We start from the raw sequence: 27,947 nt of genomic DNA on the forward strand, positions 1-27,947 counted from the left end.
AATTTTTTTTTAAATCATTTATTAAACTGATGGAAGTAAATTTAGGTTAATAAAAATTATTTGTTTAAAAAAGAAAAGATGATAGTTATAATAAAAAAATAAGTAAAAACTTCAAAAAGTACATTATGGATGGTTTATTGAAAAATAGAGATAACTTATAAACATTAGCTATTTATTTTTTTTCTAATAAGGCAATAACTATAATATTAACCACAATACTGAATATTTTGGTTAAACATTTCAAAAATGTTATCTCCCTGTAATCATCCCTGTTGTTCAATATTAAAGCCTTATAAATGAACATGTAAATTTTACAACTATAAATAATATTTTACTTATATAAAATCTTAAATCTAAAAAAATATTTTTTAAAGGAAATCCTAAATATAAATAAATAAAGAATTAATTATTAAATAATTTTTTATAGAAATCACAAATAATATGTATGTTACAGTTAAATTAATATATTGAAGTTCATACTTATTTTTAGTATATATATATATATATAAAAAAAAATTATGCTACACAAGAGAAGTTATAATTATATTTCATTGTTCAACATTTTGGGCATTCTTAACTTTTATTAACATATCATGAAGTTGTAACATTGAAGCTTGAGGAAACTGCAAAAAAAAAACAAAATATTTTTAATATTTATGGTTGTACAAGATTTTTAAAACTGGAAAAAACTAGTAAACATTTTATAAATTAGGATAAATATATCTACTGAAAAAAAAACTATGTCACAGTTCATACCTAATGAATAATGAATTTTTTATCAAGTACAAGGCCCAGTCATAATTTTTTTTTAATTCTTATGAAAAATATTCTAATACCTAAATATAATTTCTGCTACCAATTTGATAACTTTGTCTACATACCAGTTTATTTAAATGATAATGTTTATTGAACACTAACATATAAATAAATAATAGTAATTATTGTTTAATTTTTTTTTATTTTACAAATTTAATTAAATTATTTTATCGATACAAACGTCTAGCTTGTATTATCCTGGGTGAATGTCTCATTAAAAAATAATAATAATAATAATAATGATGATGATGGTGAACAAACACAAAAATCATAATGCATACGAGTCTGCATTAAGCGAGACATTTTATGTCTTTAATTTTCTACCTATACGTCATATGGCATAAAGTATTCTATTCCTAATAAATAATTCTGAGTTCTTCTAAATACATTATATTACAATTCAAAAAATACTTATAATTTCAATTATAATTATTCAAAACTGCTTACTAATTCTCTTAAAGTATTGAACAGTTGTAGATCATCATCATTTGATTTATGGACATGTGGAAAACCTAAAATTAAATCATAAAAAATAAAAAAAATAAAAAAATAATAATCTATAGACAAGTTACATTTTATACAAATTAATATAATATTTATCATAGGACTAAACCAATTAATATTATGTTAACAAAACTTAATTTTTTAGTAATTGTCATATCAAATAAACTTAACCTAGCCATATTTTAACCATAAGCATAAGATATGCTTACCATCACATTTTAGTATATCCTCAAAACTAATCACAAAAAAAAAAACCAAATGCACTATTTTTTTTATTTTTTATCAGAACTTAAGTAAAATTCTATAATTTATAATGCAAACAACAATTCATAATATATAGATGGTAACTTTTGGAAGTTAAGTGTTGCATAATTATAAGACTTTAAATAACATAAATATAATTAATATCAAATAAGAAAATTTACAACTAATAAATAATAAATTAAAATCTTAAGATATTTACTGTTACCTAAATTTAAGTTGTGAATTAAAGTTGAATTTAGATTGTTTGTCTGGATTCCATCTCTTTCTTTTTCATAATCTTCCCAAGCTGCATTTCTGTCATTTTCATCTAATTCTTCTGCCTCATTATTTTGTAACAATGAGTCATGTTCAAGTATGTCCATTACAAGGTCTTTGTGTTTCAATATTAACTCGGCCATCAAACGATCCTACAAGAATTTACAATAACTATTTAACTAAAAATATTATTTTTTATAAGTATTTAATAAAGATACCTTAGGTAAGTTTAATGTTGATTTCGGTTTGGTAGTATTTGGCTCAAATTCATAAAGTTCTTCTTGGCATTTCAAATTAAAATGACGATCAATTTGATGTTCGTCAACTACACGAAAAGCAGTAGATAACTTTGATATTTGACGTTCATATATTTTTTGCTCCATTGTACCCTTATTATGATGTAATAAAAAGTAATTAGATACAAGGTAGGTATAAACTATTTTTTTTTAATTAAAAATAATTTTTTGTATTCATATTAAGTATTATTATTTAAATTCTTTACACAATTATTCAATGTACATAATTTATTATTTATCAAAAATCAATTAGAGAAAAATCTATAAAGAGAAATTAACATAAATTTAATTTAAAAACTATGGGAACCAGATTTTTATTATTTCTAAAATTATAATATTTATTTATTTTTTAAAATAAATAAAGCTGTTAAAGCAAAAACTGAAATTATTTTATAAACATTTTTCTTAACATTCAAATTATTAATAATGAAGAAAAATATTTAAAAAATGGACCATAATAATTTAGAAATTATATTATTCTTAACTATTTATATAATTTGTATTCTATTATAGTTATTATATTTACCTCAGAAATTAATCTATAAATATAACATGGTTTATTCTGTCCAAATCTAAACACACGAAATATACTTTGAACGTTAAGAGATGGATTCCAGGTCACGTCAAAAATAATAACTCGATTAGCTCCAACTAGATTAATACCTAAATTAAAAGCTTTTGTTGACAACAATAAAAGACGCATTCTGAAAATAAATTATTTCTTAATTAAGTAGTCAATATTACAACAATGGATTTTAAAATTGAGTTAAACAAATATTTACTTATGATTATTGACATCATTAAATTTTTCACAACAATCTTCTCTCGCTTTTAAACTAGTTGAACCATCAATTCTATAAAAATCTAATCCATGATCCCAAGATTTTCCATAAGGACCCCCTTCATCATCTATATCTTCGGCATTTTCTAAAAAATCTTGAATGAGATCAAGAGTAAATAATGACTGACTGAATAATAACCTATATTAAATTAAAATATAAGTATAAATAATCAATTTTTTTATGTTAACATTCTGTTAATTAAGGCAAATTATAAATTAACTGTTTTTTTGAAAAGTAGTAAGCAAGTAGTCATTATAATTTACATTAAAATTGTTGAAAATTTAATTCTTTTTAATGGTTTTACATATAAAAATATAGTTATTATCAAATCTATGTTGATGTGTGATAACCATGGTTTAAGATCTAACATTTAAGAGGACGCTTCATCCGCACGTCTTGTCTCCTTACAAACTTATTACATAGTACAAATCATTTCACATAGGTTATAGGAGATATTGGGCTGTAATCCATGTTAAACAACCTAATTTTTACACTACGAAAAAGCGAAAATTAGCTATGCGCGTCGCTTTTAATTTTTTAATATCATTAATACAAAAATAATTTTTATTGTTTCAAAATCTTTTATTTCTAGTGTGAAAATTTGGTTGTTACTTGGATTACAGCTTGAGTGATTCCTTGCTCATGTTAAAAGGTTATTTCTATGTGGTACATTTATAAGATAAAAACAACGCATGCAGGTTGAAGTGTCCTTTAAAATAAATACATAAAAATGTTTTTGTGTTAAGATGAAAATGATAGCAATAATGAAATGATTTTGACTCCTAAAAAATTGATATATTAAATTCAACACCCTTAAAAAAGAATCATCTAAATAAATTAATAAATATATAAACAAATTTTTTGTATTTAACAGGAATAAACAGCAAAATTATATATTTATTTTTATAAAAGTTATACATACACTTTGTCACCTATGTTTTCACATTCTTGAAGTATTGAAAACATCATTATGAACTTTGAATATGGGTATACAGATTCAAATTTAGTTTTTGGTATTAATGGTTTCCACCAGTTAAGGTAAGGCATATCTGGATTCTTAGTGTTTGGCAAATCATAACCTGGAACTTGTACCCATACATCAATAAAAATTAAATAGAAATATCATAAATATAATTTAAAATTTTTAATATCAATTAAAATATTAGAAATGGATGCTTTTGACTTTTGGAAAAAAGCTTTTACACAAATTCAAGTTAATTTGTTTATTTATTTTTTTTATTACTGCTTTAATAATATTATTCTGTAATTGAAAATAACATTAAATATCAGACTAAGAAATTATACAATTATTCACAAGTTGACCTTTAAAAATTATAGAAAGAGTTTAGTATTACCCATTAATTTACAGTAACGGAATTCAATGCTGAGGATCAATGCAAAAATGTAATTTTGATATTTATTAATATTAATTAGAATACATATGACATTTGGTAGATTATGAAGAAATGATTATTTCTAAAGAGTACTAATATACTAGTTTCATTATTTGGATAAGTGGTTCATTTAATAAGAAATTACTTTAAAAGACAATATGTCCAAAGATCAGTTCTGGGATTTATACTATATATTATTTACATATTATCATGAGAAGGGATCTTATAAAAGAAATATAGAATATCCAAATAGCCATTTCTTGAAAATATCCCAAGAATAATCTACTAAATACTAAAAGAATATAAAATATATATAAACCTCGTGTTGGTTATTGATGTAATAAATTAACAATCAACAATGCATCAGTGTAACAGAATAGGTAGGGAAGAAGAAATGACACTTACGATTTTGGGAATCTAACATCACTTAAACTTTTTACTTTACAAATCAATGAGAAAAATAAAAAAAATTCGGACAGAATATTTTTAAAATAGTTTTTTATTTTAATCTAAGTCATATCATTAAGTGAGCCATTATACTACAATATTAGAATGTGTGTAAATTAACATATGTATAGCAATACTTTCATTAAAAATAGTAGTATTGTTCTATAAATAGAAATGTAACTTACTTTCAACTTCATCGACAGAATTTGAATTACAATCAGTATCACTACTTTCATCATTTAACAAACGTGATTCTTCGTCCTTTAATTTTTGTTTCTAAAAACACAACATTTTGTTTTGTTTTATAATGGTTAAAAAAATAGAATTATATTTATACTTCTCGTTTTGATTCTGCTCGTTTTAAATATAATGCTAATAATTTAGGATGGGTCCAAACCATTTGAAGCATATGGTAATTACTAAATAATTCTGGTTGTCTATGATCATCCAAAAATTTCTGGTATAATTCTATTTGTATATCAGCCATCTTCAAATAAATTACATATTCGTGCTTAGGTGGTAAGAATGGTGTAAGAACGCTATAGTCAAATCTCTAAAAAATTCAAAATAATAAATCACAACTATTATTATATTTAAAAAATAGTTGTATACAATAAAAAAACCCAAAAATACTTCTTGTGTAATATTGTATATTTTATGTCTTGTATTTTCATCAATATTTTAATTTATGATAACATTTAATAAAATTAATAAATTATACCTGTACAAATCCTTCGAGCATTCTATGTAAAACATGTGATCTTCTCTTCATTAATCTTACATCTATTGCAGTTGAATCAGAGTATTGTCCATTAGTAATTGGATTTATAAAACGGTTAGTAAAATCTTTTATTGATCCTAACAAATTTGGTCGGATGAAATCAACCATACAATGATCTATATAAAACAAAATAAAGCATTAAAAAAAAAAAATTAATTTATTGTTAACATAAGTAGTAATATTAAATGTCAACTTAATAAAAAATTATATTATTATAAATATTTACATTAATATTATACTTGAATGAATTAAAATTTAGTTTTAGTACTTATGTATAGCTAGATTTATTGTTACTTTTTAATTTACTTTATAATAGTAATAGATCTTTATTTATTAGCCAACGCCATTAGCAGTACAAAATAATATTGCACAGTGCTTAAATAAAATGGACTAGTTTCAGTAGAAATAATGACAAAAAAAAAAAAATGAATAAATAAAATAATTTTATTCTCTTCAACAGATCAATGAAAATAACTTATTTGATAATTTGTACTTAAAATGTTTTGTATAGTGCAAACAAAGGTATATTCAAGATTTTCATAGCATCATAAGGTTATTCTATTCAAACGATAGAAATAATTTTAATATATGTATAAGCATTAAATAATGAGACCAGGCTGGTATTGCTATACATATTCTTAAGGTAAATAATGTTAACAGTTTTTATTATTAATTGCAAGCTTAACTATTTTTACTCTTCATAATTAGTTTTAATAATGTAATAATAACTTAAGAGGATGTAGAACCCGCATGTGTTGTCTCCGTCTTACAAACATGCAACATAGCAAATTTTCATTAACCAGTTTCAATATTGTGCTGTTAGTTTTAATATTAGAGTAACTGACTTAATATAAAATTTAAAGTTTAGATTATTATCTAGGACCCCATGTAGCCTTTTATTGATATTGTTTTTTATAAGTAAATTATGATAATTTTAAAATGTAGTTTCAAAAAGATCATAACTTACTTAAAAATAATAATATCAATAAAAGGTTACGCGTGGGGCCCTGGATAATAATCTTACCTTTAAATTTTATAATAGATCAGTTTACTCTAATATCAAAACCAACAGCACAATATTGAAACTGATTAACGAAAATTTGGTAAGACGAAGACGACACATGTAGGTACTACGTCCTCTTAAAAAGTTTTAATGTATCAATGTTATAATTATTTTGTTAATTTTATTTTAAGTTCACTTTTTAAATAAGAATTTAAGCTCTTAAGAAGTTATAAACATGAAACACATACATTCTCTTAAATTATTTTGTAATGGAGTTCCAGTTAAAACAATTCTTCTTAGTGATTTAATACGATTAACTGCTTTTGATATTGCAGTGCTATGGTTTTTTAATACATGTCCCTCATCACATATAATTAAATCTGGCCCTGGATCAACAAGACCTTCAGATATAGTAGGGAACTTATCAATATTCTTAAAATTAACAACGGATCTAAATAACTGATAGCTTGTAATTAATACTCCATGATCTCTTTTCCATTCATCTATAATGTTTTTACGACCTTCGTATGTTTTTGAACTAAAATTAAAAATAATTTAAATTAATACAATTAACTAATTTCATAATATTTTAATATTCTTACTCAGTAAAGTTAAGTACTAAGAAATGATTTTCGTCAATATTGTGTAACCATTTATGAAACTCTTTACACCAATTCTCAATGGTTGCACTAGGAGTAATTATTAAAACAGTTTTAATGCCAGTATCTGGATATCTAAATAATGTATGAATTAAAGTTATAATCTGAAAAAAAATATTTCAAATTAATAATGCATGGTAAATATAAATATGCAATTAAAAAAAGAACTATAGAATATAGAATGTGCCTAACAGTTTGGACCCACTTAGGGGAGCCTAAGGGGTATGTATTACACTACAAATTGTATGATTAGTGCTAATCAATATGTTTAGCGTTTATATGTTAAAATTCATATTCATGACAAAAACAACAAATCATCAGACATAAAAGAGTATTATTAATTAAACAATTTTTGCAGCTAAAGAGACAAGTGAAAATTTAAAATTATATTTTGTCCAAAAATATCATACTATATAAGTAACTCAAAATTTAAAAGTTTTTAAAATGTAATAATAAACTCATTTAATGTTAATATGTTATACAGTATTTTTCTGAAATGCTATTAATTTCATTAATTGTAATTTATATTTAAATTCCCAGAAAATGCAGAGCCAAATACAATTGGTTTTTTTTTTTATTAAATTTGCGTTTATGGGTTATAGAAAGTATTATCTTCAACGATATTGATTTGCATATTATGAACATAGAAAATTTAACATAAATTATTAATATATTTTTTTTTTATTTTATATATGTAAGAAAAATAGATTAATCATTTATTTAACTTAATTTTTACTATAAAAATAAACTTTTAATATTATAGTACATAGTGATCTATTTTAATTAAATAGTAAGAATAATTTTAACTGTATTGATTATTGATTTATTATTTTAGTTTAAAAACGAGCTATTAGCATTTTTAAATTTAAACATTTTACATACTGAAAATTCATTTTAAAATTAAAAAAAAAAAAAAATAATGTTAAAACTAAGAAAACATTCTTACTTTTAAATTTGATACCAGTAGGTAGGTAAATATATATAAATATATAATTTATTGATTTGGCTGAATGCAAATTTTCCGTTGTATAATTGTAAAACAAAAATAATGAAGTGAACACATCTTTATAATATTTATATATAGTAAAAAAAAATATCATAATTTTTATAAAAAAAAATGTAGATATAATTAATGGGCAAATATTCAAGCAATCATATATAACTCTCATTGCAATAACACGTACTTTTTTTAAAATTAAATTTGTTGGGGATAAACTGATTATAATTTAAATCATATTACTTTGATATAAATATTTATGATCCTATGTATAAGTTTAAAGTAAAAAATTTATAGTGTAACATACTTGTAGAGTTTTACCTAGACCCATACAATGAGCTAAGATAGATCCATTTCCTTTATGTTCTTTTATTCTAGCCAATGATTCAAACACAGAATTCCATAAAAATGTTACTCCTTTCACCTAAATTAATTTTATTTAAGTTGTAAAATGAAATAATAATTTTTTATTTTTTATAATGTGCTAGTCTAACTTGATGAGGTTTAAGAAATTTGACAAGGTCTGGATGGACTGTAACAAGTTCTTCCATTGTATTTTCATCAAAATCCAATACTAATTTCTTACACGATTCCATTGGTCTTGGTAAATTACAAAATTTATTATACTAAAATATTTGAATAAAAAATTAAGTTAAATTTGTAAGCATTAAACACATTAAGTTAATAATATATGTACTTCTTGTTGACGTTTTTCAATACGCTTCTTACGTAATCCTTCTTCTTTTAAAGCACTTTGCGTTAATTCGCTGAGATCTTCTTTTTTTTTCATTTTACGAATATTCTTTCGCCCTATTTTTGGCAACTGAATAAAAAAAACTTTTAAAATTAACAAACCGTTATAAATTTATTTATAAACAAATCAATATCAAAAATTTAAGCATTTAGAGCTTATATAGTTGTTATGTATGAAATCTTTAAAATTTGAAGTTTTATTATTCTAAAAGACATTTTGAACAAAGTTTCTACTATCTTTTACAATAAGTAAATTTATGTTATATTTATTATACATTAAACCATAGTAAACAAAATGTTAATATGACAAAAAACAGTAATGGTTCTAAGTTAATTAAAAATGTTATACTTACACAACGATTGTTCGAAGTATTATTGCTATCAGAATCATTAACTTCATCAGATTCATCATTAGACAATTTTTTACTTTAAAATATAACAAATATAAGTATTTAAATAAAAATTTTTATGATTTGAAAACTTACATTCTTCTTCGTTTCCTAACATTTACAGGAGATGAATCCTCATTAGAACTGCTGCTGCTGTTACTATTATTGCTACTGCTATTACTAGTTAAGCCACATGAGCTAGTTCTAATATTATTTTTGAGTTTTCTTTTTGGTGTTTTTTTAAAGTATTTTGATGAAGAATCTGAATCTTTCGTTGAGTTGGATGTTAACAGCTTTCTATATATGTATATATATATATATATACATAAAAATTACATTTACTTAAGTAAAACATCAAACCAAACAATTATAAACAATGGCTAAATTTATCAAGATAAAAAAAATTTAATTTTATATAATTAAGAAAAGAAATATTATTAATAGTAATTTTTTTTTTTTTAATAAATAAATGAATTATACATGTAATATTTATGAAAATACATATTACATTTATATAATCAGCACTCTTTAATGCACATGAAAACTTTAAGTTGATATATATATATATTCTCAATTATAATTATCATTATATATTTCTTTATATTTCTCAATAAATGTAAATAATTTTTTATGAAAGTAATTACTAAAGTAATCAACAATTTTAAAAAAAGTATAAGAATATGATTATTCATAATAATCATAATAATAATGATCTTGAGACAGTATTTGATAGAATTGATCACTCTCTTTAAATTTTGAAATTAAAAAAAAAATTAATTTAGCCGATCTTCTTATATCTTGGCTCAAATCATTTTTAACTAATAAATTACATTATATATTTCATCAAAAACACAATCAAATAGCATTTAACTATAATATTTAGCCAACTATAGTTTAACTCGTGTCCTTCTGGTGAAAGATCTTGGAGTAATTTTTTTATTCTGAACTATAAAAACATTCTCAGTATTTGGTACAAATAAATATAATTGTTTTAAATCTAATGATCCTATCACATTAAAACGTCTTTATTACTCTATTATTAGACCATAAATGTTTGTTTTGCTTGAAAAATTAAGATTAAGTCATAATTTAATCTACACAAAATAATGTTTTTCATTATATATCCTATAAATGTAACATTACCAGAGAACCTCATTTCGATTAAATAATTATTCACCTAACATAAATTTGGATGTGAATTACTAGTGACAGAAGATGAATAATTATTTATTTCCTACCTTTTCTTGTCATCATGCGAAACTAGTAAGACAATTCAAAATAAAATAATGATTGATAAATTATTACATTGGCATTGCCTATCTATTTAATGTAGTTAATTGTAGTGTTTGAACTTAAAAATATTTCATTTCACAGTATAACAAAATATGAAATTTTGAATTTTTATTTTTTTAACATAAACATGGATTTATACATTGAGAACCAAGGTCAATATTATTTTATTTTTATTTCCAATTGTTAGCAAAACTACTATTTACTTTTTCTAGGAAACTAGTTATCGTTATGAACAATGCTATGTTGATATTAATTAATTTATGTAATACCTAGCTATTACTAGGTACAATAACTCTATCATTGACAGTAAATAGGTGTCAAAACATATTTTATTTTTCTAATTAAAGGGTAATAATAACAAGATAATATCAATATACACTATTCTTAAAAAATCACATCAAAAGACACATACCAGTATACTATCCACTGCACAGCCTATCATAATAGTCCATAGTTCCATTGACTATATGAGTTTGCCAAACATTGGAACAACTAGGGGAGGGATTGGCCCCTCAAAATATATTTTAGCCTCCCCCCATTTTTTTTTTATTATTTAAGATTAAATAATAATTTAAGCATAAAATAGTGAAAATGTGAGATACATCTTATGCAATATGACGTAGATAATTATTATAACAGAATTATTCAAAAGTATATTGTATAATATAAAATACTTAAGTTTATTTTGCAATATACATATAATTTAATAAAAATACTTTTATCTAATAAATATTATACGGGCAAGCGGCATCGACCAACGGCATTGCGGTGGCCACCATCCAATATTTTAGTGATTAAAAATGGACAAACAAACTTATTTAGTATTTTTAATGTACCAAAAAAATTATCTGTATTTGTACAGTTGTTACTGTTGATATGAAAATAATCCAGACAATCTTCCTTTTTTTTTTGAAAGCATGAAAGTAAGTAAATTAAATTATGTATTTATTTGTGGGGCCGTGGCCCCACTAATATTTTAGATCTAGTTGCGCCAATGCTGCCAAACTTATTTGGAATAGAATATAGTAATAACAAGAAAATAATATGTACATATTTTATTTATAATTTATAATAGGTAGAATGTACAAATATAATATTTGTTTGTAAATTTAAAACATTTTGAATACTTTAATGATAATTTTGAAGAAAAAAATCACTTACGATATCTAAAATATCTAAAAGTAACACAAAAAGAGCAAAAATATTTCTTAAATGTTAACATGAGTACAGAGTGAGGCGTAAGAATTGCATCGGTTTCGAACAGCCAGTATTCAGCCTGTGGTACTAGAAGAAAGTTGGTAGGGATCTCATTGTGTTTGTGAGATAACTAGTTCTTATACCGTCAGTTATAGGAAAATTGAGATAAATATTCTCTGAGTTCTGACGTGAAGTGGCCTCTTGTGCACCCTTACCAGATTAAAGAATTTGTTACTTTTTTCTTTAGGAATACCTTAAAATCGTCCACACATTCTAGAAGAACTTAAGGAGAGAACAAGGGAGGAAGTTATGACTATACTCATCCAAATGTGCTGAAAAGCAGTAGAAAGTATCTGGAATTGCCTTTAAGAAATCGCTGCTGACAGTCACCGTGTTTAAGACATAATCTTTAAAATTTAATGTGAAAAGCTAGATTGTTTACATAATCGACTAATATAATTCTTGTTTCTGTAAGTTGAATAGTTTTTATTTTACAGTCCTTCAAAACCGATGAATATTGAACACCCCACTCTATGTATCATGAAAATTACAAGATTTAATTTCTATATTACAAATTTGATTTTGTAAAAACCTGGTAATAATTAAAAATTTTAGTTTTTCAACTATTTTTGCAATTAAATGTTTTATTTTTAACAAATTTACAGACTGCAATATGATAAAATATATATATATAAAAAAAAATAAGATATTGTAAAACTATAATCCATTCCAAAAGAGAATACACAAGTTCAGCACAATTTTTTCCCTTTTCTCTTTTATTTTAATACCCATACCATTATGAGGGATATATACACCAAGATAGAAACACCTGATGTATTCTCTTTTGGAATGTAGTATAAGCTACTACATTCTTAACTTTTTATAGAATCTAAAATAATAATTACACACTATTTGTTTTAATATCACTATAATTAAAAAAAGTACCTTTTTACTCCTTTTGTTTTATTTTTGATTTTAAATTCGAAATCACTATCATCATCACTTGTTGATGGCATTTTAAATGGAGTTACTTTACTTGAACGAGTAACAATAGTTGTATTATTATGTATATCTGACGATTCTGACATTTCCTTAAAATACATTGTAATTTCATTAATAGTCATGGGTAATACATTTATAGTTTGTTAACAAATAATATAATTATTATTTAATATTTTATTTAATTATAAATATGGTGTAAAAAATACATTTCAAAAACTAATATAACAACTTAAATAAAAATGTATAATAGATTTTATTTTTAAAATCAATTTGTGGTTTGTGGTAAATTTTAAATTTTTATGATGAACATAAGGAATATTATGACAGTGATTACCAATTAATATTGGAGAGCCTCTTTAAGAAAGTCTTTTTTCAAAATTTACTATGCATGAAAATTAATGAAAATCTTATTTCATTTACCATAAAAAATACATTTTAGGTTTGTACGCCAAATAAATTTATCTTCCAGTCGCTAATTAAAGTTCCTTTTAATTTATACTATACTATTACAGAGATAATGATATAAGGGGGGGGGGAGAACCATAAAGTTATATAAGTTTTTGATAAAACACAAATTTAAACTATAAGATTAAATTTTGTGAAATTTATTTATGACTTCATATACAATAGAACCTCTATTATCCGAACTGCAATTAGCGTATCCGAACATTAAAACTCGTATTTGCAACTTGGCTACAGAAAAGTACATTGCAGTTCATCGTCAAATAAAAATCAATAATTTTGTCAAAAAAATATAACAAACATTATACGTTCATATATGTATGTAATGTATTTCAAATAATGTAATACATAATTCTAATAAAATATTAATAATAATAATAAATATGTATGTATATATAATAGAATATTGAACTGCTTAAAAAAGTTTTTTTTTTAATTTCTAATATTCGAACTAGGTCCTCCCAATTAATTCAGATAATTGAGGTTCTACTGTATTATATATAAATTATTTATATTTTATAATACTTTGATACCAATTAACCTTAGATTTAAACTTCTATAATTTATACATCTATGCACTTCACCAAACAATTTTAAGATAGTTAATCTAGTTACTATACACTAAATAATTAATGAATTATTACAATCTAATAGTCTATCCATCCATCCTTTAAATTTATTAGTCATCGTTCTTAATACAATTCCAATAAATGACACCTATCAAAAAAACTTACAATGTCATTTTCTAATTCAGATTCATGAATAGTTTCCATATCATAAATGCTTGATTCAGTTTCTTGAGTTTTATTATGATAATGTTCAATACTAGGTCTTTTGCAAGCAGTTAAACATGAATTTATTACATCATTAATTGAGCTGTCTTCTAAGGAAAAAACAAACATATTAATTTCTAACACTATACCAGTTTAAAGTAGTCAATTAAAATGTTATGGTTTAGAAATTCAAAATTAATCAATTGAAAAATCGAATTATTTAAATTTAAAGTAGAAACTGAAAAGTGAATTTAATAGAATGAATTTCATTTATTTATTTTATTACTAAAATTAAATTTTGGAAATAATGAAATCATCATAAAAATACTCTATTAGATTACTACCTTGATTATTATTCAAAAGATTTTACAAGTTCAACAAAGCATATTATATTATTATTATTATTATTATTATTGAGTGACAAACGAGGTAAAATATAAGTAAATAATTAATCAGTCTAATTAATAACTATTAAATACTATTATAAAATCAATAAAATGGAGCAATGGAGAATTATGGAAAACAGTTTAAAAGAGAGTATAAACAGTATACACTTGCTTTCAAGTTATCTAAGAAGCCTCATACAAGTCTTATGACTATAGAAGTAATAAAGTAAAAAATTTTTTTTGTAATGTCTTGAATACATGTATATTTTTTATTTTTTTAATACTGTTTTTAATTTTTTCTAAGAAAATTATTTACATTAATATAGACTTTAAAACTCGTTAAGAGTGAACAGCATGAAACATGATTGGTGAGTTAGCTAGTAAGTATAATATAATAAAACATATGACACAAAATTTATTAAAAGGTATTTAAGAATATTTGGGTATATAGAACCTTCAAGTAAATAATATAACAATTAATCAGTAATATTACAAATATTATTTATCTACAACAGTAGGTATTAGAATTCTTTTATTTTATAATGATAATTAATTAATTTAATATAATAAATATCATTCAATAATTACCACTTTCATCGCCACTGTTGTCTTCAGTGTTAATCTGAGGAATTCCTACAGCATTTTTAATTTCAGTAAAAATACATTTCACCGATTCTAAATTGTCTTCATTTTGAAAATCATTATCAGTATCTAAAAAAATTATTTATACATATGTTTAGTAAATAACTAAATACATAATATAAATAAATAATCAATCTTGTAACAAATGTTTAAAAATTAATATTTTTATATTTAAGATGCCAAGAGGAGAGTGATCTAGACATACAGGGATACCGCAATATCTTTTTATACCACTATGTAATTAATATGTGTAAAATTAATTACATGAAAGGTCACAGGAAACAATAGGAATAAAATGTTATGAAAAAATAATAATTGTTGACGACACAACAAATTTATTGCTAAATAGTTAATATATTAAAATCATTCTGGGTTTTCTCGTTAAGTTAGAAGTTACTTATGAAAATAAAAGTAACTCGTTAAGTAACTGAACTTTAACTTTTCAATTCGTTAATGCTCAGCATTGCCACTTTGAGTGAGTCACTGTGATATATGTGTTAAATATGAACTAAATTATATATCAGTGAATATGAAAAACAATTCTGAACAGAGACTGTCTATTAGGTCTATATCACTAAAAATATTTCAATTAGGTGAAGTAATTAATTTTACTGTTAATAATACAGTAAAAATAATTAATTTTTGCTGAAGCATTGCATATGAAAATATCATTATGTGTATAAAATATAATAATATACATAAATGTTTCGGATCTAGGACAATTAGTACCCAGCTTAAAAGTTAAATACAAAATATTTTTTTATCATTAAACACTCTTTAAAATGTATTTTCAATAATATAATACTTTTAGAATATAAAAACAGTTATTTGTTTAAAAAAAAAAAAAAAAAATGAACATAATATAATAATTACAATTTATGAAAATCTCGAAAGCCTACACAAATAATTCAAAAGATCATCTTTTGAAAAGTTATTATTAAAATTATTACAAATAGAAACAATGTTTTTTTTCTTATTGCTTAAAGGTTTCAAAAAATTATTTAAAAAAAAAACTTCATCATTATTTTATATCAACGATATCATTGTTGTTGAATTAATTATTTGTATCAATTCAATAAAATTATAAATATATGGAAGTTTAATTCTCACAATATTTTTAAATTTATTATTAAATGCTTCAGATTTTGTTATCAAAAATACATAATTTGTTTAAATTTTATATTGCTTCTAAGCTTAAAAATTGAATGCAAGGTTATTCTAAAAGTATTGTATTATTGAAAAAACATTTTAAAGAACGTTTAATGATAAAAAAATATTTTGTATTTAAATTTTATGCCGGGGACTAATTGTTCGAGTATAAAATTATGACGTGGACCAATTGTCCGCATACCAAATGTTTCAATATAAATAATAATTAATAAGTAATAACTAATTATCAAACAGTATTAACAAATAATAATTTTGGACTATTTAACTCAACATTAAATACTGTTTTTCGTAGTGTAAATATGTAATTTTGCTCAAATTTGAACTTGAAATATCTTTAAAATATTTATACACATAATTAAATTTTTTAGATATATTTGTTTTATTATGAACTAGTATATCCGTCTTGGCTCTGCCCAAGAAACTTAAATAATTTATTAATTAAATAACTAATTCCATACTAACATTTTGGTATAATGGGCGCGTTTTTGGTTACATTGGTTAAATACATACGCATTACTCCGACGATGGTGCGTTTCTCTCGCCGATATGCGTCATATGAGTTCATACGCGCCGTATGAATTCAATCAATGTAAACTAAAAACGCGCCCATATGAAACGGGCCTAAGCGAAACATTATATACCAAAGAACTCGTCTCTTCGAATGGTTTTTGCTAACTAAACAGACACAACACACTAGTATGATATATAACAATATAAGTACCTAATATATAAACCTATGACAATAAAAATAAAAAATTGTTAAAATAACATGGTATGGAAAGTATTTTACTTCTCAGAACAATTATTCATATCTAGTCACCGATAAAGCACACACAAAAGAAAAAAGGTCAGGTTATACTGGTAGCTGGAAACCCACGGGCCACCGTAATATAATATATAGATATAGATACACAATTTATACGTTTATTTTAGTTAATAATAACTAATTATTTATTAACTTTATCGGACTAAATTCATGCCTATATCCTTCTCTGATGTCCTCTTTAATTAAACAAAACTGCAGGACGATTGATTAAGTAATTTCGAAGTTTATCCTGAACATACAAGCAAACGCTAGCATTTTATATATTAGTATAGATTAGTTATGAGAAAAGTAGTATTACATTTTTAAGCCTTAGATATAAAAATTACAAATTTTAAAAATGTTATCCTAATTAGAACTAAAATTAGAACCTAATTAGAACTTCAAATACTAATAAAAATAAATAGGGCATATAATAATTTTTTAGAACTATAAAAATGTATGAAGGATCTAATATACAATTCTAAAGCTTTTGTTCAGGAAAAAGTTGTTGTAAACATTAATAGAAATAAAACTAAAATTTTATCATTTATAGAAAATAATCTTAAACATTTGGTAAAAATTTAAAAACACCCAAGATGATTAATTTTTGAGCTCCACCAAAATATAAAATCAATTTTGTCAAAAAAAAAAATTATTTTTCCCCAATTATTTTGAAAAATATCAGGAATTTTTAATTTTGACCTCTAAACGTTTAAACTATACACTATATTTAATTTTCTATTCAAATATACCATTCTCAAAGTAGCAAATAGTTGCATTTTTTTAAAATACTTTTTATATACACAAAAAGAACACATTTCATTGTAAAATCTATATATTCATGAATCTGTTTTTTTATCTTTATAGATTCTGAACGGAGTGATGAATATATTGATTTTACAAAGATGTGTTTTTTTTTTATTTTTGTGTCTGTCATCACGTTTTGGAGTAGTAACAATGCTTCGATTTTCGACTTCAGCATCTCTTTGAAAAGGAAAATTCATCTAGTTAGTACTTCGGTCAAAAGTAAAAAAATTCCAGTAGTTTTCAAAAGCGTCGGGAAAACCCCTAAAAAAATAACGGAAAAACGGGAATTTTTACGTATAACCACTTTTCGACAAAATTGATTTTTTGATTTTGCTATAACTCATAAACGAATTATTGTAAATACTTGACATTTTCACCAAATGTTTATATTACTATACTAGCGTTATTAGCGTTATCAATTGAAATTTTCTACTTTTCTAAGTTTTTTATCTTGAAATGCCGACAAAAATAATTTGGCTATCCAAAAACTCTTTAAAATTTAATACAAGGTTTATTATAAGTTGTACTTATCGTAGTAAAAAAAAAATCAAAAATCGTTAGTCACGATTTTTGTTTATAAACATTTAAAGTTTAAAAATTTACGAAATATATCAAAAAATCGAGAAAATTTGCAAGAAATTTTAAAGTTAAAAATTCATAAAATTTTGGTGATTTATACCTAAAGTTAAAAATCTCAATACAAGATTATCCATAAGTTTTCCTTCAAGTAACTGTAAAAAAAATTCCAGCGTCAATATAGAAAAAATGTTATGAGGCGTATTGAAATGAAAATTTTTTTTTGAAATCATGTAAAATAATGATATATTACAATTTAAATACAGGTAATAATATATCTTAGTAATTATTATTAACTGACAAATCATCTCCGTTCAGAATCGTTTTTCGTATACAATGATACCTGTCATTGCATTCAAATTTAACACATCCATTATAGAGACCAGTGATCTCCATCTATTATACAGCAGAGCGATACCCACTTGCCCACTTTTTTTTTTTAAATTAATTAACTTTTAAGAATAGGATGACCATAAACATAATTCATCAATTAGTATATTAATAAATATGACCAGAAAATTAGAAAAAACATTAAAAAATAGTAATAATAAATTTAAAAAAATAATTTATTATAAATTGAAAAATCTAAAATTATCAACGATAAAAGATATTACATATTATTAGATAAAAGCAAAGCAATTTTTCTTTTTAAATACTAATTAATTTATAAATACCAGAGTCGGTTGCATCAAGTGTTGAAAGGAATTGCTGAATACTTTCCAACTTATCTATTTCATTATTTGATTTATTTTGATATACTTTTAAACTTGTATTGTTAGTTGGTATAATATTAGTGTCATCAGAATTATCTTCATCATCAGTTACACTTTTTTTTTTTTTAGAACATTTTTCAATAGTTCTTAAATTAGTAAGCCTAAAATAAACAAACATATTTGAATATTAGTTTAATTTGCAAGTATTAGTTTTATATTTATAAAAAAAACTTTTACCTATCATTTTCTTTTTCATCGTCGGATTTTTCATTAAGTATATTTTGACTTTTAGTTGAGTTTATAGCCTGGTTTTTTACCTAAATAATATTAATAACAATTAATTTAATAAATAATATTAATAAATACTCAAACATATTTAATTTGTAATAACACCACAATATAAAAGGGGGAATAAAATAAAATAATATTTTGTTACTAAAAAATGGTAAAAATATGCTTCACTAAAATTAAGCTTTTTAAAAAACATTTACAATTATTTCAAAGGAAAAAAAAAGATTAAGATTATGTAAAACAGTAAACATAATTTTCAAAGAATTTACTTTAAGGAAAACATTATAAAAAAAAATCAAAGTAAATAGGCAGTTATCAAATCCTTCAATTACATTATATACAAAATGATTTGTTTGTCAATGAATATTCATAGATTCAAAAACTTTCATGAAAATATTTTTTTAACAAAATTAACCCGTCATAGGTGGCTTTGGTCTTTTAGAATGTCAATTTTTTAATATTCTGAATAATATACATTTGGAACGACTTATATTCTTGTTGACTTCAATAAGTGTTCTCTTACCTGTATAGAGTGTATAGAGTAGTGTTTATTTGTATTTTGTTATAATTTTATAATGTGTACATGGAATAACATTGTTCATTATTATTATACTTTATCGGTCGAAATAACTGATACCATTACCTAATTTAGGTTATTAAGATACATAACAATGAAATGTAATAATATTTAATTTATGTATAATTGTATTTCATAATATTGTAAACATAATTTGTTGGCTTAACAGATATTAAATAAAATATGCGGTCTATTTTAAATTAAAATTTAGTATTTTATATTAGTTCAGTTAAAAATACCAATGACACCTTTTGGGTGATTTTAGAAGACGCCACCGATGTTGGGTTAAGTTTTATATATTTTAGAATGACAACATACACTTTAAAATCTTTATTCTAAGGTAGAATATTTTTTCATAGTATTTTAACATATAAAAATCTATAATCTATTTTGGCAAGTAATGAATGTTATAATTATAAATATTTAATTCTTAAAATAATAAATGACTGATATAAATATCACTGTATATATTTATATAACGCTAGATTTAAATTTAAAAAAAGAAAAAACATTTACAACTATGGTCTATCAAAATACCTTTCAGGAACTTATAATATGGGGATAAAAATTGTTGTATTTATTTAAATAAATCCAAATACTTTTTGATTAGACCAATATAGTGGAACCGATTTTTAACAAAACTGTCTACATAACAAATTAATTTTGTATTATTTTTCTACAGTAAATTTAAAAACTATTATCATATATATATATATATGAAGCACAGACTTGTCAAACAGACTATATATTTTTTATACTAAAAATGAGTTTTATAAATAAAAAAAATATCATTTTTATTTTTCAAAAAACCTTTCATTAAACAGAGCTTCCACTATTTAGAACATATCAAATATTTTAAAATAATATTGTATTATAGTAAATCAATAAACATGTTCATGGTTTATAAATACAAAACTTAATATGTTACCTTATTGGTTTTTATTAGTGTACGATTTCTCAATTTTCTGGTGTACTCTCTGTTATCATCACTATCACTATTATCATCATCAAATAAATTTAAAGGATGAGTTGTTTCATTTTTTTCCAATTCAAGATGAACTTTATTAGACAACTTATTACTCATCATACTTGATATAATAGAATCGTCTAACCGCTCTATAACAACAGTTAATTGTTTATTGATGTTCTTAAATGCTGATAACTTATTTGGGGATGATATTGGCTGCACACTTGAAGAAGAAATGTTAGTACTTAAATTATTTGTATCAATTTTCTGTTTTTTTTCTGATCTTAAATTTCTTTTAGTACTTCTGTTTGGTGTTTTTATTAAACGATCGGCTGTATTGCTTTTGGTGTTTTTATTTAGATTTCCATTTAATATAGAATTATTTACCAATATGTTATCATCTTCATCAACTGGTTTCAATAAAGATTTCATTATAGAAGAAACTCCAGGACTCAAATGTGAATTGATATTAAATATTCTCTTGTAATTGGTTAAAGTAGAACATGTTTTTTCTAAAACATGTTCACAAATATTGATGAATTCATTTAAATTATCATTAATTGAATCATAATCTTTAGGAGAAAATGTTGACAGTTCATTTGTTATAGACAACTTATATGAATTAAAAATGAAATCAATGCATAAATTGTTTTTAATATTATCTATTTTAGAATTTTGTCCAATTTTAGCTTCTTTTACTAAGTATTTTCGAACAGCTTGTTCATGATCGGTTTCATTTACTAATAAACCATTAGGCAGACATCTAAAAATAATTAATATACATAAATAAAGTATCTTAATTAATAAGAGATTATAAAATTACTAGGTATAAAATACAATTTAAAAAACTAAAACCAATTACATATTTTATTATTATTATAGTAATTTAGAAAAATTAATATTACTTTTAAGGCAGTATTCTGTTATCTTCACATGGTTAAGATGCTACCATAATATACAAAATAAGTCAAATAATATGTGAATATAAGTCAAGTATTAAGCTGGTTATTAAAGAATGGAGAAGTAGTTTAACCTTTGCAATATAATATAATTTGATAAATAGCGTCCCAGACGGCTCAATTTTTTTTACATGGTTCTTTAAGACATTTTTAGGATTTAATAACTAGAATACTAATACTATATTTAAAATTTACTTACAATTGAGAAGAAAATACTTTCAATACATTAGCAGCTTGAGCTCTTTCTTTCCACAACATTTTTGGTACACAATTGAAGCATTTATTTAAAACACCAATAGATATTATATCAATTTCATGATTTTCAACACACCTCTAAAAAATTTAATTTATTATTATTCATATTAATTTAAATATATATATATATATTATAGATTTCAATAAAATTTTTAATTACATTACAAACATTGAGATTGCACTTTATACAATTAGATAAATCTTTGTTGGATTTGCATAAAATACAACTATACTTATTGCCTTCACATAGTTTGTAGAAACAGTTCTAAAAAAAAATATATATAAGTACAAATATTAAAACTTAAATAAATAATGTGCAGATATTTATCATAGAAAAAATTATACATTAATATGCTAAAAATACTGAAATTAAACACAAACACTGAAACAGAAGTCAAAAATAAATAAGAATTGATTAGAATAGTTTAAAGAGAAAAATAATTTTAATTAGGTATGTTAACAAAAAACAAATACAATATAACTATTTACATTATAAAAACAAATATGTTATGAAAGTAATAACTAATTTTGGTACTTATTGGTTATTTCGAATACCTAACCAAATAACTGTTCAGTAATAAACAATTCGGTTATTGAGACTACCACATTTAAATGGTTTCAAACACAATTAAATTTGTATGGCGATACTACTGTAAATTGGAATAATTATAAGTGGGAAATATGTGTATTAAGCCAGAAACTCGTGACGTGAAAATTAGTGGTCTTGATAAAATAATAGAAATTAATGAGTCTTTTTACAAGATGTTTAAATAATTCTGGTAAAGTTTTATCCCAACAATGAATTTTTAAGGGCATTTTTCAAGAAACAAAGGAATGTTTTTTAGTTTAAGTTAAAGATAGACGATAGGACTGCATCTACACTTGTATAAAATACGAATACAATATAAACCAAGGTACAACTATTTATTCTGAATGTTGGCGTGGTTATAAAACAAATAAAATTAAAAAATGCTGGTTTTAACCATTTGGCCGTTAACCACACTTATAATTTTGTCAATCTTCAAACTGGTGCTTACACACAGAATATCAAAAGGTTATAAGGTCTAAATGGTGCAACAAGAAACATAGAGGTACCTCCTATGTCAACATTTAGAGCTAGACCAGCGGTTCTCTAATTTTTTTTTTTTTTTATGTACCACTTAGGTATATTATCAATCAGTACCACTAATGACTTATTTTTAGTCCAAAATCCAAATTAAACAGTTAAATACATTTTTTTTTTTTAATAATAAGGCAGTAAAATACTACAACTACTTTATAATTATTTTTTTTAATTTATGATAATTGAATGGGTTTATTATCCAAAATTGGCCTCGGCATACCATCATGTAGTCTTTCGCGCACCACAGTTTGAGAACCACTGATCCAGACTATTATTTGGTTGAATTCATGTGGTGTCAAAAATTTGATAATACATTTGTAGAAATTTTTTGACTGTTAGCTGAATATTTACCTCCTCCGGTTAGTTATTAATTTCTAATTTTGAATTTTATTCCTGGTTTTTATAATAGTTTTGATTCATTTTTTTAAATAAAGAAAGGTAATCACTAATCACTAATCACGATAACCGGTAAGTACCCTAATTTTACATATTCAAATAGTATTAACACCAGTATACAGAGGAATGGCCATGTGATAAACCTACATAATATTCAACAAGATTTTAACTGATAATAATATTAATACATATTTTTTTCAAGTAACATAAATCGAGCATGAAATCATTTTTTTATTGATAATTTAAACAAAAAATTGAACATTTCTTTAATTATTTTTAACAAATCTATTAATGTTTTAGTCATTCCTGAAAAATTTCATCTTTGATAGTTATATCATTTGGTTTTCCACCGACTATATAAAACTTTTTTATAAATAGAATAAATAAAACTTACATAGCAACATAGAAATAGATGACTTTGATGAACCATAATCATTTTTTTTGAAATAATTTCATGTAATAGATCATCATTACAAATTGTACATTTAACTTCACAGTTCAAAATTTCTTCAACACCTAATAAAATATAATATGTAATTTAGATATATAATTAAACTATTATTAGTCCATATTTTAAATATTTAAAAATTAAGTTATCAAATTACTCAGGAGAGGGGAAGGTGTTAAGTAATTAAAACTACAGGTTTGGTAAACCTTCGGCCCCAAGTTCTGTGATGACCTAACGGGTTGTCACAGTCAAGCCTTCAAGGTAGGGGTAACAAACCTAATAAATAACCTTAAGTTTCTTGCGGTCTACTTTTGTTAAGTATACTACCTAACTATAAATATAAATTTAGTATGCATTCTACCAATGTTATGTTGTGTTTTACCTACCTATAGATGGAAATCCTGCATAATTATTATTAATTAGTTTATTACCTACAAATTTAATATATGTTTTATCTTAATTTTTCATAATGATATATATTTTATCATGTAACTACTAAAGGTACGGTTTCCCTGCAGTGTCAAAGAGTGGAATAGCATGGTGTCATGATGCCGCGTTTAGACGCTTACCTATGATCAAATCGGTAATTGACGCTAGACACCACGTCTGGATGCTGCAGGGAAACCGTACCTTAACAACATTTTAGTCAGTTTAGTGTCGTTTTTGGTGAAACATTTTTTTTTTTTAATTTGAACTGAAAAAATCCAAAAAGTTTTAAAATGCTTGTAAAAGAATTTTATGAAATTTTTTTAACCATTTAAACTGATTTAACTTATTATTAATTATTAAGACAAAAATTTACATCGGGATGACTGGTGACAATTAGGGACACTACAATAGTATATTTTTTAATTAATTTTAATTTTAATATTATTATGATTAACCATGTCTATTCTGGTAGACCACATATTTCTGCGGTAAATCACATATTGGGAGATACCCAAAATTTATTGAACTGGAAATATGTAAGGAGAGGGGGCTAAGGGTTTTGATTTTTTTGGGAGAATTATAAATAACTAAAAATGTCTTCTTGTTCGTAGGTAATAGGTTAAATCATTTTTTACTGTATAAGTTATATATAAACTACTGAAAGTATACTGGTAAGAACCCCAACCCTCAATAGTGTGGTCAGTATTCTCTTTCTTTGAATTAGATAGGTATTATTCTTAGTAAGCTCTAAAAAAAATAATTAAATACATAATATAATACCTATAATCTAGATAATGCTTAAAAACTGTTTAAACTTTCACACTTATTTAATTATAAATTGTTATTTCTACAAACATTCAATTGTCAAGTATCAAAGGCGGATAAATTTCTTATTAAAAGCATTGTATTATTATTTACATACTATTACAGTGTTCGCTACTCAAAACATATAAATATACACTAGGCTCAACAAATGTGTAATACCTCTTAAAATATAAAACTTTATAAGATAAGTAAAATAAAAATAACAATAATGGCACAAATAGACCCCTGTATGTCCACATTAATTATAGCATCAGCAAATGGTAATTGCAGTTAACATGAATATTATTGATATATTCACGAGTTAATCCTATATCATACTACATGAGCAACACAGTACTAAAATTAAACTCATTTTTAAAATATAATTTATATTATAAAATATTGAATGTTATTTTATTTTATTAGCTTTTAGTACAAAATTATTACAGCACTAAAATTAGTCTATATAATTTAACACCATTAATTACAACATACATATGATAAAAAAAAAATTTAAATGAAAAAACCAACTACTATTTAAAGATGATTATTTTTTTTATGACAATTTTAGTAATTTAGTTTAGTATGGAGAATGGGTTGAGGGGGATAACGAGGACACACCAAGGGGACTGAGTAAAATTAGTTTGGAGACTAAAAATGAATGATCTAAAAGTATAAGCTAAAAGACACACTTTCGGTGAGATGTGCAAAGGGAAAAATTAGTAATCACGAATCCACTACATCATGGGAGTAATTTAAATTAAGACGTTTATAGGTGCGATTAAATGTTATTTTATTTGTGGTCACACTGGTAACTGTTCAAATTACAACATAATATCAATGTGATTTTGGCGGGAATCTGTAAATCACATATAATGCCGGGTTGCATGCAGCAATCAACAATATTACTAAAAGTAAACGTAAAAGTGAATCAATAGTTGACTAATTAATGATCTATTAAATTAATCAATATTTTATGCAACTCAGCATTAGTGTTCAATATTTCAACATAATATCTTCTAATTTCTATCATCATAAAATAAAATACTTAACAGTATAGTTTTTTTATTAGATATTGAAAAAATAAATATACAAAACATATATTGAAAATAATGATACATAGCTATTCTATTATATTAACCTACCAATTTTCTATAACTTCATCAAATATTTTTTTTAAATAGTTAAAAATGAAAAATTGCAAATTATTAACACCAAAAACTAATTATATTATTTATCCTTGTGTTGGGTATAATATACATTTTATATTATTTATAAAATGTAAGAAAAGTTATGATTTTAATACTACAGCGTAAATATAATAAAAAATGTAATTTTCTTCTATTGTATATATTGTAGTAGAATGTATTGATTTATGTATTTAGGTATCTAAGGTATGTATATCCGTAATTTGATGACTATTTATAAAGCATTAAAAATATTTTTAAAAAACAGAAAAAATTATGAAAACATTAAACATAAGAAAACCCAAACCAATGTTATTTTTTAATAATCATATCAAATGCTATAAAAAAAAAAAAGAAAACCATAATATATAAATAAAACCTAATTTATGAAGAAAAAAATTAAAACAAATATATTAGTACCTAGTTAATTTTTATTTTCGAATTTCAGCTAAATTCAATATAGAATAAATCAAGACTGAATAATTTGATATTTAGTGCGGTCAGTTGTATTAACTTTATAAAAAGTATATTTCATTTTAAAGAAATAGAAAATAAAATACCACTTAGAGTAAACTGATTCTTAATCACTAAAAAGATTTCAATAATAATATTATATTTTTTTAGATAACATTCTTAATAATATTTACCTTTATAATGGTGTTTTCGAAATTTGATCTCATCGTCATTTGGATAAACTGTGTCCATTTTGATGCGTTAGAAACTAATCAACTTCAGTCTTCCAATAAACTAATGCACTGAAATTCAATAACAAATTAAAATAATTATTAGTTATAATATACATAACTATAAAAAAATTGTAATTGAATTTTGTAAATAATACACAAACATACAAAAAATATAATATAATATGTATTATCTGTTTCAATGTCAACTTAGAAACCACGAAACACAACAAAAAACATAACTAAGTTATTAATAATTCGTTAGGAGTTAGACAAAACAGAATAAAATATAATAAGAAAAATGGCTTAAAATATTACAAGTTATAATACTTTTTACGATCCGGTATTTCAGTTTTTCTTAAATTTCGTGTAGAAAAACAGACATTATACCGAGCAGCGAACTCGGGTCTCTGGGCACCTCGACTACGGTAAACAAGACACAAATCGATTGAATATTGAGAACGTTGAAACTTTAAGCCATAAACCAGTTACTAAAACTAAATAATAAATATTACAGTAGTTGTAGTAGTAGTAAACAATCACGGGATTGCCGGCATTTGGCGTTCCTTCAGCGTGAAGCTGCTCGACATTTTCAACATGAA

General features: G+C 23.5%; 1 protein-coding gene across 2 annotated transcripts; it reads right to left on the reverse strand.

The window, feature by feature from the left end:
- Positions 1–439: 439 nt before the first annotated feature.
- Positions 440–27,934, reverse strand: LOC113555191 (transcriptional regulator ATRX homolog). Of its 2 annotated transcripts, none has more exons than XM_026959568.1 (28): positions 27,676–27,934; positions 27,310–27,417; positions 24,189–24,310; positions 22,436–22,540; positions 22,220–22,353; positions 21,023–21,824; positions 19,464–19,543; positions 19,188–19,387; positions 15,102–15,224; positions 14,089–14,234; positions 12,836–12,981; positions 9,497–9,697; positions 9,365–9,437; positions 8,956–9,081; positions 8,753–8,884; positions 8,566–8,682; positions 7,205–7,365; positions 6,851–7,140; positions 5,540–5,715; positions 5,156–5,371; positions 5,004–5,094; positions 3,900–4,062; positions 2,918–3,115; positions 2,662–2,839; positions 2,058–2,228; positions 1,790–1,991; positions 1,264–1,328; positions 440–623 (listed from the first exon to the last, which is right to left on the reverse strand). In XM_026959568.1, exons 2-28 carry the CDS (start codon positions 27,365–27,367, stop codon positions 549–551), a joined length of 4,551 nt encoding a protein of 1,516 aa, XP_026815369.1. In that variant the 5' UTR covers positions 27,368–27,417; positions 27,676–27,934; the 3' UTR covers positions 440–548. The 2 variants fall into 2 exon arrangements, with proteins under 2 accessions (XP_026815369.1, XP_026815368.1); XM_026959567.1 differs by having other exon boundaries at positions 14,089–14,237.
- Positions 27,935–27,947: the final 13 nt, after the last annotated feature.

This window comes from Rhopalosiphum maidis, chromosome 2 (assembly GCF_003676215.2).
Source record: "Rhopalosiphum maidis isolate BTI-1 chromosome 2, ASM367621v3, whole genome shotgun sequence".
In the NCBI taxonomy this organism is placed as follows: Eukaryota; Metazoa; Arthropoda; class Insecta; order Hemiptera; family Aphididae; genus Rhopalosiphum; species Rhopalosiphum maidis.